The 20,082-nt window shown below is 35.1% G+C and overlaps 1 protein-coding gene across 1 annotated transcript in view; it reads left to right on the forward strand.

Annotated features, from left to right (window-relative positions):
* Positions 1–20,082, forward strand: part of TUSC3 (tumor suppressor candidate 3) — a 142,948-nt gene that overhangs the window by 113,075 nt on the left and 9,791 nt on the right. Inside the window, exons 7-8 of the mRNA XM_074822641.1 lie at positions 4,652–4,715; positions 18,499–18,573. Coding sequence (XP_074678742.1) covers positions 4,652–4,715; positions 18,499–18,573 — 139 coding nt within the window. The remainder of the gene's footprint in view (positions 1–4,651; positions 4,716–18,498; positions 18,574–20,082) is intronic.

A 20,082-nucleotide genomic window follows, 5' to 3' on the forward strand; every position in this document is an offset into this window, starting at 1 on the left:
TCTGCCTTATTTAACATTTTAACTAACTGGCTTTCAATTAGCACACTTTCTCTAAGTTAACCTGAGATCTCTCTTGCCCTCTCAAACAATATTGAAGCCTGTTTTTTGTGTTTGACATGGCTACTTACTTTGCCTTTATCCATTCCTGTCTGCTCTCTGGGGACAGAGCAGTAGGTAACAATTGTCTCTTACTAGATTTTTAATATACACATAATGTTTCCAGAACTAAATCAAAGAACATCCACTTCCTTGCAAGCAAGACTATGCCTTTAGCAACTCATATTTGAAGAAATATAGTTACGGTATTAATCCCTATAAGACGTTTAGCCAGAGATTCATATTCATCAGCTAGTTTTCAAATTACAGTCTCTGATTTAGGTCTTCTAGGCAGATTTTGTTTGTTTCAGGTTTTGGTTTGTTTGGTTTTGGCTGGGCCAAGTTTCAGCATTTGCAAATAAACTGTATCTAGTCCATGTTTTTTTCTTTATACTGATTACCAGGTGGTAGCTAGGACTCTATCTGTCACTTAATTAATAGTGAAAATGAGAGTATCTTTGTTTTCATGATTTTGTCTTCTTAAGGACTTAATATTTTGAGACACTGGTCTGGTGATGCGTTTCCTACCTTGAAAGCTTCTCAAACAGCTCCTGGAAAAACTTCAAATGAAAAAATCCTAAGACAAGTATACATATTTTGTGTCATGCATTAGAACTAATTACATTGGGAATTTAACGAACAGGTAGTCAAAGATTTCTGAGAATGTCTTTCCAATAACCGTATCCTTGTTATATCATTGTGATACCAATCCTGGTAGTACATTGTATCAAATCACCATACCACTGCTGTACATATGAAAACTTGCCTTCTCAAGTAGACAAGACTTCACTTTTTTAAATTAGAATATGATTAAACAAACATTAATGATCTAATTAGTTTTTATAACTTCTAGTCTTTTCTTTGTGGTGTTTCAGCTGTGCACTGTAAGTAGTCTACATGTACAGCATTGCAAACTGAGTTTACCTGTTGAGAGCTCTTATCATCCTCAGATTGAGAGAGAAATTTTCAGTCAATTTTTCAGGTGTGAATACCTGATGAAAAAACATGCTTGAAATTTTCAGAGTTGAGAGTATATTTGCTGGCATTTTAAAAAGCATCACTAATGTATGGGTTTGACAGGTAGGTAGTTATGAAACTGCCCTGTTTCATTAACAAAATTATTTGATATTCCCAAGTGAAACCAGAAGTCACACAAACTTGAGTAATATTTTTAAATAAAGTTACTGTGCTGGGTGATGAAGACTAGCACCTAAAATGTGATTACTCCCTAGTGTGGGACAGATTTAGGTCATCAGAAGCAGTAGCGTAAAATTTGCTTTTCTTGGGGGTGAGACTCTTCCTCCCTCTTAAGATGAAATCTAAGCAATTTAATGTCAGTAAACTATTTTGAGGAAAAGAATGATTTCTCTATATAGTCTCTGCATGTGTATGTGTTTATGCACATGCTTTAGATTCTGTTCCTTCAATGGTATTATGGTGAATTAAATTGCTACCACAAAGAGAAAAATAATTTACTTTAACAAAGTATTAAATGTATCAATAAAAATGACACCTCTCATCTAAATATTTTACAAATACAGAAGGCATTATAGTCTTAGGAGTCATGTGACAACCAGTTTTATTAATCGGTGATAATAATGTCTCTTCAACATAGAGTGTATTTCTTTAGTTCCCAGTGTGCAATTTTATACAGTTTAGCATGTGTGTAGAGAAAGAGTAGTAGTGATTACGTATAAATGTATATAGGTATTTAATAACTAAATAGCTGTAGTAGACCCTGTTACACTTTTCTGATGAAAGGCTTGTCTTTTATTTCAGTTCTCATTGTATTAACAAATACAGTATGTATTGTGATCATTGTAAAATTTAGACTATAACTTGGTGCTATGATTGTAAGAAGTAGATGTTTAACATTAGGCACACTTGCGTCCAGATCCTGCAGGTGTGTATGTATACCTATATATATATATACTGCTTTAGCTGCATGAGAAGTAATGACAGAGGGTCGCTATTTGCAGGACTGTGGTCACAGCTGAGTCAGAGTACGCAATCTGTTAAGCATTTTAACTTCATCATTAATTTTTGTTAATATGAAATACTCCTATTACCTTTCTTCGTTTTATGTATATGTGTGTATGTGTGTGTCTATAAAGCCTTAGTGAGAGTTATAAGGAGCCCTGCAAAAGATCAAGAAATACAGATTGGCTTGTTGTCGTATCATACTGCAATGAGATATTCTTATGAGATCAATGATTTTTTATCTTGTTAAAGAAAAAATAAGTCTTCTTTGAGAGATGGAATCTTTAGATGCATTAAGTTCTTGCCTGGTTTAGCTTTGACTTGGCTATTTGAATGAGCATAATAAAAGTGAATTTTGAAAACAGGAGATAACCATCTACTGAGTAAAAACTTATATCATATCTTATGAACTGCATGTTTTGACAGTGCATCAACCAAAATTTAACCAGTGCAGATGAAGGCATTCTTTTGTACGCTGAAGCATCAGAGTAAATAAAGTCAGAATTATTCTGAATCTTAACAAGGATGTTATTCAGGCAGAATTAAGATGAATTAAAGCAAAACATATAAGTTAAAAAATAAACAAACAAAACCCTCAATTCATAAAGAGGACACAAAAAGTTTCCTTTTTCTTTACCTTAATAGGAGAGAGCATTTTCTTTTCTATTTAATTGGGTTGAAAATTGCATCTATGCCTAAGAAAAATACATATAAATAATACTTTGAGAACATGGAGATACTTAATTTCACATAGAATAGTATGATAAGCTATACGCAATGTTTGTAACTGATGTAGCAGAATAGAGAATCTCCCTCATTTTGTGCATGTTTGCAGATTTTTGCTTCCTTTTTTGCTATCATAGCTAGTTAACAATAAATAGTAATAACTTCTGAATAATATACTATATGTCCTTGTCATGGTTTGAGCTCAGAGAGCAACTGAGCACCATGAAGCCGCTCACTCTCCCCTTCCCCTCCAGTGCTGAGAAGGAGAAAATAAAGCAAAAGGCTTGGTGGTTTGAGCTCAGAGGGCAACTGAGCACCACTCTGTCACTCATTACCCCCTTACCCCAGTGCTGGGAAGGAAAGCAGAGATTCAGGAATTGAGATAAGTACAGGAAGGGATGATTCATCCATTATGGTGACAAGCAAAAGACAGACTCGTTAGGTGAAGAAAAAAAGACATAAATTTAATAGAGAAGCTAACAACAGCAACACTTAACAGACAGAGTAGGACGGTGAGAAGCATTACCACATCTTTAAAACACCTTCCCCCATCCCTCCCTTCTTCCTGGGCTCAGCTTTGCTCCTGATATCTACAAGGATGGGGGGGTGCAGTCAGTCCCACCACTTCTTCCACCTCGGGGTGGGGGGAACTCCTGGCATTCCTTCCCTCTTGCAGCGGGGTCCCTCTCTCACAGGAGACAGTCCTCGACAAACTCTCTCCAACATGAGTCACTCCCACTGTGTGGGTCACCCCTGCGTGTTGCAATCCTCCCAGTGCCAAACTACAACAGCGAGGCCTTCTTCTCACAGGGTCCCGGCCTTCTTCAGGTGTAGTCACCTGGGTCAGTGTGGGACTCTCACAGGCCACAAATCGGCATCTGCTCCACCATAGACCTCCATGGGTGGCAGGGGGAGCAGCCCTGCCATCTCACCATGGGGTACAGGAGAGTCTCTGCTCACCCACTTCCTCCTCCTGTCTTCAACTGACCTCAGTGTTCACACAGATGTTCTCCTTGCAACTTCTCCTCACAACTCCCACAACTCCTCCCAGGTTCCCCTTCTTAAATATGTTATCGCAGAGGCGCAGCCGCCATTATTAACTGGCTCAGCTTTGGTGCAAAGGCGGGTCTGACTTGGAGCCGGGGGAGCTTCGAAGAAGCTTCTCACAGGGGGCTGTAGCCCCCTCCCCTGCTACCAAAAACCCCGCAACTCCCACAAACCAGGACAGTCCTTAATAATAAATGTACAGAATGAGCCCATTAACAATAATTATTTTTGGGAAAAGATTTGCATTTAGTATTAACATCTGTGATTGCATTTACTACAATTCGATATGAACAAGACATTTTATGAATTAGGATTTTTTTATGGACACGGTTGTACCTTCATGGAGACAGATGGAATAGACTTTGTGTGAAGAAACCACTCAATCTGAGTAAGACTAAAATAGATTGATACTTTTAAAGGCAAGGTTCAGTTTTAACTTTCGTCAAAACCATGCTGAGGCATGTCCTTGACTTCATCACCTCCCTTCTCAAAATCATGTCTCCTGAGCAACTAATTGCATGTTCTTTATTCCACACCAGCAGCAGTGTGAAAAGAGGTCCAGCATAATCCACGTGTATATGAAACATTACCTTCACTGTATATATGTGCTTTGCCTAAATATGCTGGTTTTAACACTCCTTTTTACTAAACATACATACATAAACTGTGCTGTTCACCTGTAGCTGTTGCTGTATATTTTTCTGAAGAACAGGTTTTATTTTGATTCTCACATATCCAGTTGTGCCATTTTCAATGGATTTCTTTGTTGTTAAGAGGATTGTTTTTCATTTTTATTTTACAGAGTTACATACATGGAAGCAGTCAGGCTCAGTTTGTTGCAGAATCACATATTATTCTTCTGCTGAGTATCCTTCAAAGTGGTGATGAATAGAAAAAAAGCAAGCTGAGTCACAGTGTGCTGTTAAATGAAATTGCTCTGACAGTGAATGTCATTGAACTTTTGGGCAGGTATTGTATTTTGGCTTACTTATATGTTTAAATAAATACTCAATGTTGTTGCTATTTACTGACAAGTAAGTTGACATTGCTTTTCACTAACATGTACCTTGTTACCTCCTTTGTTACTCTTATGCCTGGTTACTAATCTTAATATTTTTCCTTTCAATGTTATCTTTTTTTTCTTCTATTCTTCTATTAATTTTCTTCTCTCTTTCACTCTTTGTTATGAAAGTTAAAAATTTGATGTTAAAAATTATTTGATTTCTTTTAACTGACAAGCATACTGAAATTTACTAATCTTGCATGAAGATGATTTGTCCTCTAGTAGTCTTTAGGTTTTGGTTTTATTTAAAACAGTTTACTACTTTTTCAAACAAATAACCCAGTCCCATTTGTTCTGACATCATATCCTCACAGAAAGACTCTGAGACCTACTTTTACTCTTTTATTCTTTCTGAGTCAGAGCAGGTTAAATTAATTTTTTTGTGAATATGTCTTAATAATCTGTAAGAAAAAGTCATATACTATCTGGTTTCTTTAAACCCTGCTTCTGATCAGCTTTGCTCATTAAATGAAATCTGTAGTCAATGTTAACCACTATTAAAATACAGTAATTTCATCACAGATACCTTCCTCTAAGGAGAACGAGAGGCAAAAACATTTCCCAACTTGAAGTAATGGGCAGATCTTAGAGTCTGATGATCATAGCTACTCCCTTGTTCTCTCTCTGAGGTTATTTTTGCTTAGATCCTGCCCTTCCTCTGGCTTTCCCATCTACAGTTGTCTTTGACATTTACTAGCCAAAGAGAACACCACTGTTGTATCTTGCTTCATTACATTCATTTACCTGGCAACAATTTTGCTACCTGTGAAACCTTATTTGCTCTGTAGATAGCCATTGCAAGTTTAATTTCAAAGTTATGATCATATTTTGCAGAGTAAATGCAATATTCATACTGTGTCCAGTTCTGGGCCCCCCTGTACAGGAAAGATGTAGGCTTACTTGAGCAAGTCCAGCAAGGGGCCACAAAAATTATTAAGGGTCTGGAGCATCTCTCATGTGAGGAAAGGCTGAGAGAGATGGATCTGTTTAACCTGTAGAAGAGAAGACTCAGGGGGATCTTATCAGTATGTATAGATACCTGATGGGAGGAAATGAAGTAGGAGATGGATTTTCTTAGTAGTGCCCTCTGACAGGTCAAGAGGCAATGGGTCCAAATTGAAAACCAGGAAATTCAGTCTGAAGACCAGAAGATGCTTCTTACTGTGAGGGTGGTCAAACTCTGCAACAGGTTGCCCAGAGGGGCTGTAGTCTCCATCTGTGAAGATGTGAAAAACCTGACTGGGCATGGTTCTGGGCAACTTGCTCTAGCAGGTTGCTTGAGCAGAGGGGTTGGATTAGATGATCTCGAGAGGTCCCTTCCAATCTCAACCATTCTGTGATTCTGTCAATTCTCCAGGTTTTATATCATACCCTAACTGATGTTGTGTCAAAATTACATTGTATTCATTAAAGTTTTGGAAACACATTTATTTGTTCATTATTTCTAAATTTGGGCACCTTTTCTTGGGAAGAGAGAGTTAAAGATAGATAGCTTTACCTGAAAACTGCCAAGTCAAAACTCAGTGATTATTAATTGCTACATTTTTTTAAAAGTATACAGAGACAGCTATTATATTTCAGATTAAAAGTTTCTTGTGTAATAGATAGTATGCATTTTATATAGTATCATCTTTATGCTTTCTTTTGTATAGCCACAATTTATTTTTAATGTTTTTTGCTTTTCCCAAACTGCCACATTTTAAACAAATCTGTTACCTAAAACAAATCATTTTGGCTGCTTGAGAATGGGAAGAGTAAACCCAAAAACCAGCTGAGATTAAAAATAAACAAAACTTTTGTTCATGACATATTTTGTTTGTCTGACTCAGGCATGAAAGTGATATCTTTTTGTTGGCAGAGACTGTCTTTAAACTGGGAAGTTGGCTAACGACATTAAAGCAGCTGGCTGAAAGAATCCTTTCAGTGAGGTTGTTCATTGCCACTTTCAAAAAGAATTCTCTAAGGTTTCATTTCATGGCTCAGTACTATTGAGCTGTTTTTGGTTACACACAGATTTCACAAGTGACATGAAATCTTGACAGATTTTAACAGTTATGCATGAAAGAATTAATATTTCTTTATCCTTTCAATGTTGGTAGTAATTATTCTTTATTTGTTTATTTAGGAAATGTTAGAAAATATGGGAATTAGAAAAAAATGTGCCAGATTGATAAACAGTAATACATTCACTTTATCCTTTAAAGTTTAAAAGATGCATTGAATTTTAAAACAAGATATTACTGTGCTGGTAACGTACATGCTTCATTTGGTTGCTTCTTTTCACTTTGTAGTAGTAAGGACAAGGACAAGATTGTCACTTCTTGCTAGATGTTGAAATGCAATGTTGTGTTTCTCTATAAAGTGAATTTTTAATACCTCTGATGAGAAAATATGAATTTCCATTGCATTTCTACACTTGCTTTTAGATGGTGATTCTACCCAGTCTGCTAGATGAATTGGATATAAAGATCTGCTGTTTTTTCCAGAGCTGTAGCTACATAATTAGGACATGGGTAAGGAGGACTTTTAAAGATGTAAGATATTCTGTTTCAGTTATATTATAAAGCAAAATTACATTAAATAAAATCTATACAATGTTACCGATTACATACTATGTGTATGCCCAAAATTTTTATAATATTTTAAACAAATAGTTTTAGTCCTAACAGGTGGTTACTACATCTTATTGGTACCACAATGGAAGTCACTGTAATAATACAGTACGTACAATGTTACATCAGTAAAACAATTTTTTTTTTAAAAAAGGCATTTTGATTATTTTTTTACTTATTTTTATTTCTGTGATGTTTTCTAACAGCCAAAATACTGATACTGCATTTAGTGTCAGATCAGACTAGCTGAAATAGGTGAGATTTAACACTTTCTGGAGACATTAAAAACCCATACTAAGCAAGCACTTCAGAACAAGGAGGCATTATTTCATTTCCAAAGTCCCAAATCAGGTTCTGATTTATTCTGAGGCTTCTTAATGGTAGTTGATGGGGACATCTTACCGAGTCCATAGCGTCTTATACCTTGGGTAAAGTTTCTCTTTAGAAATATTTTGTCATAGACCTTGTTGAATTCCATGCTGCAGAATAGTGAATAAAAATGAGTAAACTTTTAAAAAATGAGAAACAGTCCTTCATGTAAGAACTAGCCCCTGTAATTCTAATACTCTTTTGACCTTATTAAATGAGTATTTATAGATCTTTCAGACTCACTTGCCCAAGCTAGTTCTAGACTGCAGTGTTTGAGGTAAAATGGTTGTGTGGTCCAGAGCATGTGGAGACACTGGGCTGGCTGAGTACAGAGGCAACTCCAGTCAAACTCCAGCACAGCATGGCATCACTGCTTTTGTTCTTGTTCCAGGAGCATTTAGTCCACAACAGTATAGCTTCACCCTGCCAAGACAGAGATCTCATCTATCTAAACTGTAATATATCCAAATCCAGAGTTGTCTTGGCATCCCAATACAATTTTCCCATTAGTAGGAATGCAGTGCAAAGTAACCTAGTTGCCCATGCTCAAGCTGACCCAGAGCTGATAAGCTTTGCTGCACACACACTGTTTCCTGCTCAGTCACTCAGATGACACCCAGGAAAGAGGCTGTTATCTCAGGTATGGAGCAAATACATAGAGCTGGAATCCAAAACTGTGCCTGAGCTAGTCATTGTGTCATTGTGGGTGAGCACCCTCACAGAAACAGTGAAAGAACATGGTTGGATATGATGGTGCTTCTTATATGATACACTTCTGTGACCTTCAGGCCATTAATACTCTGAAACTTTGAGGGGTTTATGTTATACTGACAACATGACTGTTAGTTTTGTTGTTATTTGTCTCCCCTTTCCCTTGTCTTGGAAAGTTAATTTCAAGAAATAATCATGGAAATCATAAATGTTGGTTGAAAAGGACCTCTCAAGATCATATTCTCCAATCTTCCTCTTAAAACAGGATTATCCCCAACACTGGATCTGGTCTTCCATGTATTCGTCTAGTGCAAGTGTTTAAACACTCCAAGGGTTGGGATTACATAATCTCTCTGGGCAATTACAGAAGTGAAGTTGTTCTAACATCCCGTCTGAACCTCCCAAACTGCAGTTCATGGCTCATGCTGCTGTGTGTAACAATCTTGTCTGTCGTAAGGTTTTGGCTTCCCTTTGGATCTTTTGCCAGCCTTGTAGAAATAGTGGAGTCTTCAGTAAAGTTTTCATTCAAAAATGAACAGAACATTCTATGGGGTAGAATAATGTGATCCATTATGGTTTAGCTTTTTTATTGCCTAGGAAGAAAACAAAAGGCAAGGTTTGCTTTTATTCATGCTTCTTTACAGCTCATTGCTAGCCATAGATTGGCAGGTGTTTGGGTTTTGTTTTTTCTTCTGGCAGAGAGAATGCTTTAATATTTATTTCCAGAGAAAAAGTAATACTGAATAACACTTAAGTATAAACTTAATTTGAGGTTGCATTTAATCATCCTTAAAAATATGCTGGTCTTTTAAATATGTGCTTTCAGTTTTCATTGAAATTGACCAACTTGGATTTCCTTCCCAGGAGCAATAGAACCCTGATAACATTTGCAATTGAGAAGGAAGTTTTATGTAATATAAAATTAGTATTTATCCTCACATCAGCCTGATGATCACTGCTTCAAGCAACTGAGTGTAATTTACACACATAATAATTTGGGGGTTTATGTAGAATTGTATCAATATTGGGACTTCCCTTTGAAATAGAAAAGTTATCAAAAAGTCATCACAGAAATGGACGTATAACTGCTGTAGAATAAATGTGGCAGACTGCACAAACAAAAATTATTTCAAATAAGAGTATGGAATAGATTTTATTTCAACAGAAATTTTTTTTGTTAAATAGATATGAAAGCAGTAACTTATGTGGGGCTATCAACTTGCTGGACATTGTGCAGCCTGTAATGCAAGAGTCTGAATATCTCTGAGGACCCTAGGACTGCATAATTTACACAGACGAACAACTTTGTTCACATGAGCAGTCCTGGTAAGACAATCTATTTGTTAGCTAGATATCTAATTCTACCACATAAAAGAGCATATATCTAAATGCATTATGATTTAGCAGTAAAGTTTAGCATCTTCTCAAGTTATCATCACAGGTTACATCCATGTGTATAAGTGCAGCAATGACTGTTAAGAAGATAGAGAGGATTGCACAAAACAAAACATCCAAATATAATCAATGATTTGGGCATTTTTGGGCCAGATCTAGCATACAGAATATTATAGTTCCTAGCCACCGATGAATACATTCTTTTTTCTTTTTAATCATTTTTTGTGTATTATGGCACAGCATTCTATAGCAATCAATTTTCAGTCTTAACTTCATGTAGTATTCAGAAGTTACTCCTCTAGGATTTTTTTTTTAGCCTATAATTTGCACAATAGTGGTATTGTGTGACTTTACTAAATAAAGACATGGGGAATAGTCCTTTCTCTCTTTTTTTTTTATTTTTCTGTCTATTTGGGGCTTTATAAAATTTGCCATATAGATTTCTCTTTCTTTTCTCCTTTCCAAGTTGAAAAATTATACTCTTTCCTCATGCAGAGGATGTTCCAAGCTGCTGGTGTCTATTCTTGCAACCATTTCCTGATAGAAATGGGGTCACAGATAATAAGAGTCAGTGGAAATTATCAGGTATTTATTAAAAAAAAAAAAAAAAGTGCAGGTAGTTTCACATTCTTGGAGAGGCAAGGAAGAGGAATTAGAGACAAGGGTATTGAAGTACTGTTGCTAGAGTTAGGGAGGCTAGAGTTATTAAGAAGACATAGAGGCAGAAGAGATATAACTGTGGAATTAAGAGCTGTCATTTTTACTGTTGTAATTAACTATAGTTGAATACAGATAGAGTATGTTGACTGTTGTAAACTGAACAGCCATTGGAATATGCAGTGTTGAGCTGCAAATATGGCTCTGTGTGAAGATACAGTGAGAAAGATAAGGAATAGTATGGTTGGATAGGCTGTGTTGAAGTTGAGAGATTTCTTCAATTCTTTCATTTCTCCCTTTGGTATACACTAATCAGTACTTCTAATGAACGTCCATTTTCATCAAGTTTTTATGTCATTCCCTGGAGAAATAAAACTGATTTGAATGCAGTGTGTCATATTTTTTTCCTTTTGCAATATCAGTGAATCTTTATTATACTGAGTAAGTTTAAAAGTTACAGTAAATATTTTCGTTATCAAACCAGTTTCAGTTATTAAGCAAATTATTTGTTGTACAGGAGATAAATCTAAACCATTATTATAAGAACTAGCAGTTACTATTAACCTGATAATTTTTCTCATTATTACTATTAAACTTAGTTCACTTTGATGCTGATAAAACACATGCACCGAAGTAAAAATGGAAATGGCTTTTCAGTTTGTTAATTTGAATTCCCAAGGCAAAGTTTAATGTGACAGCTGTGTAGGTGGATATGAGATGTTGATTGAGAAGGAAAAGTAAATTTGATTGGTTACAAACAAAAAGACAAATCTTTTCTGTAGCATTAAAATTACACCTGCTATGAAAGATATTTCCTGTCCTACAGAGTGAATTTCAATGAAGTGTATTAAGTGCCTCTTTGGTGTAGGGAAACTTAACCATAGAATGAATTTAAATGGCAGATGTCTTTCTGTGTGTCAGTAGGGCTCATGCAAAGTCACTGAGCATAAGAATCTGAAATTTTCAGTCAAAGTCAGTAGAACAATAGTCATTTAGCTCTTGGTAGTAAGACTCCATCACTCATGCATAATGGAATCAAATTATGTTCCCCAGAGATCATGTAAAAGTGAATGATGATGACAACTAAAGCAGTGAGATAAGGTTTTTGTATGCTTGATCTTAAGGATAAGAAAAAAGGGAAGAACACCACAGTGAAAAACGATAGAACTAAAAGAACAAAATTACAGCATATTGAAGAATGGTTCTTAATTAACTATGGAAATCAACGTCCAAAGCAGCAAAACATACTGCATGTTTTCTATTCTTTAGTCTTGGTTATCCACCAATACTGTCTGTTAACCTTGTAGGCTCTTCTGGAGACTGCCTGACTCCTCCTAACTGTAACAAAGCATAAGGAGCTGATACTTATTAAAATCAATAACTAGTTAGTAAAATCAAGAAAGTTAGTAAAATCAAGAAATTTCCTTCCATTAGCTAACTCTACTACTGCTTGACCTTAAAATAATTCATAATATGACCTTTTAAGAAAGATACTAAAGTCTCTTAGATGTCAGAGAGGTAAGCAGAGACCTTAAATTTACAGCTGGACATTTGTCAGTGCAACATACAACTCTTTTGTCACCTAATTGAATGATACCTGATTTGGTGAATTACCTTCAAATATGGCATGTGTCCTCTATATGAAATTACTAACTCTTGTAGATTTTCAACCATTTTCAATTTCTGGCTCTAAAATTTTCCAATGAAGGGCAGATACCTGCAAAGCAGATTTAACTGTCGGTTGCTCTGGCAATTGCCCCATTTCTATTTGCCTTTTGCAAATACCTGACTACTAGTCCACAGACCAAGAGGCATTCAGTGACTGCAGGCTGAAGGCAACAGTATTCTTAAGGGTTTCTTTAGGCATCAATTAATAATTTTAATATTTATTTTAACTGTTAAGAAACATATTTGAGTGGCTAAAAGATGCAGAAACATAGTCCAAAGTTAAATGTTTTAACTTTTGGATCCACAGATAGCCTTTACTAAATTGAATAGTCCTCAAGTGCATTCAGCTAAGAATAAAGTGTGTCTGTTAAGATACTGCACAGGTCTTTAACAGTGGAGGAAAGTATAATGCCAGCCTAGAGTTATACTGGTGATGATTTATGATATAGAAAAAGAATGTGTGATATTCTTAAAAAGATTTATATGTGCTTAGAGAAAGCAAGAGAGATGGTGTCTGTGAATGCTGAAGGATCAAGTGTATGCTAACAAACAGAAGAGACAACATACTGTCTAGTGTTTGAAAGAAAGTGCTTGAAAATAAGGTAGATGTTTGGAATAAAGTGTTAGAACAGTGAGAGAAAATTATATAGCATCATAAATACTTACAAATAGCTCAAATAGAGTTTGTTTTAGGCAATGTATCTGTGTTTAAAAGTTAAGAAATGAAGCTATTAAGAAATTCATTCAATTATTTTAATCTCTGGTATGCTTAACATTAAGGAAACTGAAGTACTGTTATGCATCTAGCTGTTCTGGAGATGTATATAGTTCTGTGATTTCTATGTCTCTAGGCAAGAAAATTTGTAGAGACAAATTTTAAAATGTAAATAAGGTTAGAAAAAAATATATATTTTGTATAGTGGCAAACCAGACTATAAGAATTTGCAAAATGGTCAGGACTAACCCTGAAACTCCATCAGATGTAACATAAAAACCAAAAAAAGTCATGAATAATAAATGTAAAAATCATCTCCCCAGAGTTAGTTTTAGGTGATCCTAAAACATGACACCAATATGAATAATTAGGATGTAAATCAGGCTGAAAACCCTGAATGTTTTATTAGTGATTTAGCACAAACTTAGTCAGGTATCTTTATGCTACTTTCTTGCTGTTGAATTAAAATGGATTCTCCCGAAGCTTTTGTATGGCCTTTACATTCTCAAGTGTCTGAAGGACGGTTCCATCAGATTATCTGTGGATTAGAAAGACAGTCTCATAAATTGAAGCTGAAACTAATTGAATGAATAATAAAGAAATTTTTTCACTATAGGAGATTCTATATTAGTATCAAATTGATTCTTTGCTCTGTTAAAATTATGAAAAAGCATTAAAAAGAAAAGTGGTGTACTTGGCTGACATTTAAATGGTTGAAATGCAGACTTCCAGCTACTTCATTGTTGTAAGTTGCATATTTCAAGGAGTTGAGGGGAAATCCAGTGCCAAGACTTATGAAATAATGCCTAAAATTCTTGAAAAGCCATTTGGTGTAGCTGAAGCCAGAAGGTTTTAAGCTCAAAGAATGTTCAGGGTTATTGTGAGTATCAGCACCACTAGATTTCAGGTCATTTAAAAATCCTGAAGCACATCTTGATTGTGCACAATTCATGCTTAAATTAAATTCATATTCAAATAAATAATTTTCAGACTATGCTCCACTTTTTCAACTTCTGAGTTAGGAGTCATCCTCCTTCACTGAAATGAGACATACAGTGATTGGTATCTTAAACATGCCTCTGTCCTCAGCCCTCAAGGCCTGTTGAGTCATCCACTGAGATGGTTATGGTCTAATTGAGAATTGATTGCACATTGAATAGCATGAGTGGTATATTAGAATCATTGCTCATTGTTCCCTGAACAATGTCTTGAAAGAAACCATGAAACCTGTTCCATTGTAGAACCATACTTTTTGTCTTCATCAGTTTCGTCAACATGTGATTGAAAAATCAGATTCTTGAGCTGGGAAAAGTGGCCAATACCTTGTTTTCAAGAACTGCATGGAGCTGAAGATTATTTCCTAAATGGAATGACTAGAATGCATGTTATGCTTATAGTTTTCAAATGTAAATTGAAAGTTAAAACCACATGGAAATGGTTCAGATAAAGAACCTGTAATGTGGTTGGTATTTCTGAAATCATAACAGGATTTTTAGAGGTTTAAGTATTAGTAGGGAAAAGTTAAGACAAATATCTCTCAGCAAGTGAAATATGCCCCCCTTGTAAGAGGCCGCCAAAGAATTTCTCATGCTGTAATCATCACCCCCCAGCCAAAAAAAAAAACCTAAAAAGAGAAGAAAAAACACCATAGATTTTCTTGTTGATCATATTATTCCTTCACAAAAATATCTATGTGCTTTTCTTTGTTTCATGTATGATAAAGTGAACTAAAAGTTTTCAAAGTTTGTGTCATAATCTGTCCCCATTTTAGTTAACAGTAAACTGAGCACCAAGTCGAATGGGTGAATATTTTGTTTTCTAGTTTTTCTTGCTCAAGTGTTATTAAGCAACTGTGTGATTTGCAACTAAAAGGTAGTTGTTTCTTTATGTGTGTAATGCTACTGCTGGATTTTGTACTCTTGGCAGAAATCCAGGAGAATATGAATTAAACCACCAAACTTTTTTCACAAAAGCAACCAAGTGTTAGTCAACCTATTTTCTCTCCTTTTATTCCCCACTCACTACTAATTAGGACTAATCTTGTGAAGGAAAGATATAAATTATATATCACATTAATGAACTTACAAATCATCAGGTAGTCTTCCATTTGGGCATTCTGGCTGGAATGAACGGTGATTTAATCTTCTATTAAAGTATGCTAATAAAAAGTGTCCAGAATTTACTAGTAGTCACTTTCATTTTGCAGAGTATCTATCATTCTGGAGTTTACTGATTCAATCTTTTTTTGGGGTTTTTTGGGTTTGTGTTTGGTGTTGTGGTTTCTTTTAATACTTCTGATCGGGCATCTTGATTTTAGCAAGATACTATGCTCTATTAATGCTGATCATTTTCTGAATAATCTTACAAATTTTGATGACCACTTGTCTTTTTCATCCTACTTTAAAACTGTTCTTCTTCTTGTATCAAAACATTAAGAACCTTTTTAAAAGCACTAACTAAATAATATATGTTGTCAATTTCTATGAAAAGCATTTACCAGCTGAGAAAAGGAGCAGCAGAAGTTTAATATATAAAAGTGAAATCATTCCAAATTTGAGAAGACATATAACTGGATTTACACAGAAAAAAGAATTGCTACAGAGGGATACATTTATCAGAAAACATGAGCATCTGAATTTAAAAAGTTTGCTAGCCACGGTTTATCTGAGTGCCACATTCTCCTCATGCTTTCAGAATATTTTCGTAACGCATAGGGAGGGAGATAAAGAGGAATTAGAAAGTAAGTACATCTTTTGATGCCATTTCATTTTTTGCAAATGGAAAACTGTCCAAGTAACCATGTGCTAAAATTTTACATTCTGCGCTGCTAGACAAATATGATACTGTAAAAGACTGTTTTCAGAGCTAGGACTGTTGCTTTGTTTTGTAGAATAACAAAATAAGTAAAGACATAACATACAATGTTAGAAACAGGAGCAAAAAATAATAACCTATATATTCTGTGGTAAAAAGCTAATTATTGCACTGAGATCACAATTCAGTAAGATTAAATTTTTACTTCAACATCCCAGAGCCTGAGGCAAGTGACATGCTCGGTGTTAGAGTGTGAAGTTATGAAGCTGATATCATTGAAGCTAAAAGGCAACCAGTGAGTCTGAAAGCTCAATAATGATGACTAAAGTTAGAAAGCAACAACTGAGGCAAAAACAGTGGCAATGTAAGGGAAACTTTAGGGGTAATGATGTGAGACTCCAAAAGAGAGGAAAAAAACCCAGCACAGTTCAGCTGGTTACAGATCTAAAACTCTCAGCTGCAGAGCAAACAGTTACTTTTGTGAGACTGTTATTCCTGATGGTAAGAAAAGTGAAACTCATGGTCTGGTAAGAAAAATAGGAACTAAGTTACAGAAAAATTGTCTGCCAAATGGCTTTTTAGTGTGTGGGTGGTTGGGTGGTTGGTTGGTTGGTTTGTTTCTCAGAGGCAGCCAGGTAAGGGAAATAGCAAAGGACGACATTATGTGCAATATTGCATGAGATAATCAAGTGAATAAATTCCATTTACAAAGCAGTCCAGACCATTTGCAAAGTAGCACTTCCCTAAGAGGGTCTGGTGAGTTATTCTTACATCTTGGGGCTATTTTTTTCCCATGGCTCAGTTAAACTAAGAACAAAAACACTACTATAAATACAAGTGAGGGATTGGTAAATTAAAGTTACTAGATAATGCTACATTAGGGGCTTTTCTTAATAGGGTAGGAATACATGAGGAATTTTTTTTCTCAGCCCTTCTTGTTGCAGCTTCTTCAGTTAATCCATTTTTATGCTTTTGTAGCTTTTGAAAGCAGAGAACTGAATGATTCTCATTACATTCTTTCCAATTCTGTTTCCTGCTTGAAGCATAGCAATAGCACAGGACATTGCCAGTCTCTTGTGCTCATGAATCTGAACGTTAACAGGAAAACTTTTAGAAAGTAATTTTTGGTTTCCCTTCCAATTTGCATAGTCTCATGGATTCTAGTGTTGGCTTTTTTCACAATATTTTTCAATTTTTTTTTTTTTTACTATTTTGTCAAGTCCAGTAATAAGCTGCTGGAAAATTTGAATATAACCGTTTACTCATAAGAGTAACCCTATGCCTTATACCTTGTTCATGTGTGAGGCACTAATTTGGGCTAATTGTTATGTTTCTAATTAGTGTCTAATTTAGGACTGTAGGTAGATGTCTGTATTGAAGAGGTGGTGTTAAAACTTCTATTTCCTTGACATTGCCTATTGGCATCTGCCTCCTTCACCATTAGTGTTTGCTTTTTTTAATCCTGTTACTTTTCATTTGACTTTTCTCATTCTATGTATATGAAACTTAGAATTCTCAGACCTGAATCAGGCTGCTAATCTCTGATGAAGTGTGATGATGTTAGCATTGATATTTCTAAATCAGCTTAATTGAAATTGTATAACTGAAATTTCAGATGTCTTTGGGCATTTTTGTTTAATTTTGAACATTTCTAATATGAAAAATGTTAATATGAACATTGATAGGATTAATGCAAGTATAATGTTACAGGATGCAGATACTGTTTATGGATGTAGCATGTTTGAATTATCTCCCATTAATTCTCTGTGTGTGTAAATAGAAACATCTTATCATTCTTAAAGTTTGTGGTCATCCTACTATCTAGCCCTGGGATAAGTAATGCTTAAAGATCCAACCGTATTCAAGTGGTGGTTAGCTCTTATGAAGTTCATATTTCCTGAAATTGTGAGATTCAGCTCCCATGATGCACTCCTCCTTCAGTATGGCATTCAGACATGCCTGCTCTTCAGAACAGATGTTATGCACAGTAGTAACCATTCCTTTTTGTTTATACAGTTTCAAATAAACAATTAAGTGAATGGTTTAAGATCTTGCTAAATTAGTTCAATTGTTTTATCATTATGTACTTGTTCACATTTGTAACAGTTATAATGAGATATAAAACACTGAAAGTGACTGAGGACTTTGCCTCTGAGATGTTTCTCTGCTAAACTATTAAGCAATATGACACTAAAGAGGGAGCTAATGTCTTATCTAAAAGCAGAGGAAGATAAAGCAGTCCAGCTGCTTCAGTTTGCATCAAATAACCAATGAATTGTGTGCAGTAACACTGAATGATTTCTGGTTCTTACAGTTCTCATTTTTTAAAATCCTTTAGTACAATATACAGAATATTGTAAGATATCGGGAAGTAGCTATTTTCATAACTCAAAAATTTGTGTCCTACCTGACAACTTCTCCTTTAAAGCTTTTCGAACCTTCTTTCCTTTTTTATCTAGAATGCAGAAAGGAAAATCTTACTGCACGTTTTTGCCACAGGTGAGTGTATTTATACAGTACAGATTGCGATACGCAGTTTTATATATAATAAATACTTTCATTTTATGAACTTGAAAGCTTTAGTTCATAGATATACCTTTTAAGTATCCACACATCTGCTGTTTTCCTTGACAATAGCGATACAGATGCTGCTATCACCATGGGGATGGTACTCCTGAATGAAGCTGCTACCTCCAAAGGGGATGTTGGAAAAAGGAGAAGTAAGTTTTTTAGTACAACTAAGCCAATGTTTAGACAATTAGAAGACAATGGAAAATTACAAATAAATATCTGATTAAGTTTTCAGAAGGTTTCTACCTTAAACCAATTTTCTTTTGTGGAGTGGAGGAGAGTATAAAAATTCTATTGTCAAAACTGCATTCACATGAAGTTGTAACAGTAAAAAAATGTTTTAAGCATACTCAGCCAAGGTACAGCTTGACACAGTATCTCTACTACGTAGTACTGCATAAATGCTTTTTGGCTCTTGAATTATGTTGAAAGTGACGTAAAGAACAAGAGTTTCAAAACATTGTTTGAAAATGAATTTAGGCATTTAAGATGCTTAAGATGACAACATCCAGAGGAGTGTGAAAATTCATGTACTTGGTAAACTTTCTCAGTATCCTCTCCTCCAGAGGAAGGTGAAAGCCCAACAGTAGATGTAGTGCAGAACATATCCTGTAATGTCTAAAGATTCTTAGCCTGAAGTACAAGGTTTATGTTGTTGTAATTCAGAATATTTGCAAGATTTTTCTGACAATGAATTGCATAAACACACAATATAAAAGTATTTTTATCCAGATTTAATCTTCCTAACTCTTATGTCGAACAAACTTTTACTGAGTGTGACATAGGTTGAAACAAATATGCCCATCAGCTTTCATACCTTTTATAATATGTTTTTTCATATCCCCTGCCACTTAATCTTTTTCTCATATAAGGCGTTGAAGACCTTTGAAAGATACCAGACTTCCTATGCTGCTTCCCCTTTCTTTCTAGATCAGTTCTTTAGCTTCTTCTATGTAATACACAGTGTTGCAGATAGGGCTGGTCAACTGTTTTCTATGAAAGCATTCTATAATTCTTCATAATAGTTGGTTGAATGTTGGCTGGAGATCTCTAATCTATAGTGATTTGAGGGTCTCCTTCAATGAGCTGAAGACATAAATAACTTAATTATGAATATATTTTACAGTATCTAGCTTTAATACTGATGTCAAAAGAGACAGTAACGTGAGTTTAATTGGAATTTGATCTTAGATCATGATTGAGATCTTGCTCTGTGAACATGGAAACAGCAAAATAACAGGGGGCTGCAGTACAAATTCAGAGTCTCTTCTGCTTGTGGACATTATTGGAATGCTCTCTGTGTACCTGCCTTGTACTGTTCATGCTTCGCAACTTATTCATCCATGCTTTGAAATCATATTTGTGAGTGGTGATTTCTTCATAATGAAGTGTGTTTATAAGATTTGTACATGACTAGTTTTCTCAAAATAACTGCAGAAATTTTATATTTCAATTGACATATGTCAGTTTCCACATGGTCAGTTTTAATGAAAAAATGCATCATTGTCAGTTTCCCCAGCTTCATGGTTGCTCATCCTTCACTCAAAGCCAACACACTTTTGAAGCATGAATATTGCAATTAAATAGCAAAGATTTGGCTAAAGTAGGAATAGTATAAGGACAGAAGTTTTTAAAGTCAAAGTAGCTCACTAGAACCA

The sequence above is a fragment of the Strix aluco genome, chromosome 4, assembly GCF_031877795.1.
Source record: "Strix aluco isolate bStrAlu1 chromosome 4, bStrAlu1.hap1, whole genome shotgun sequence".
NCBI lineage: Eukaryota > Metazoa > Chordata > Aves > Strigiformes > Strigidae > Strix > Strix aluco.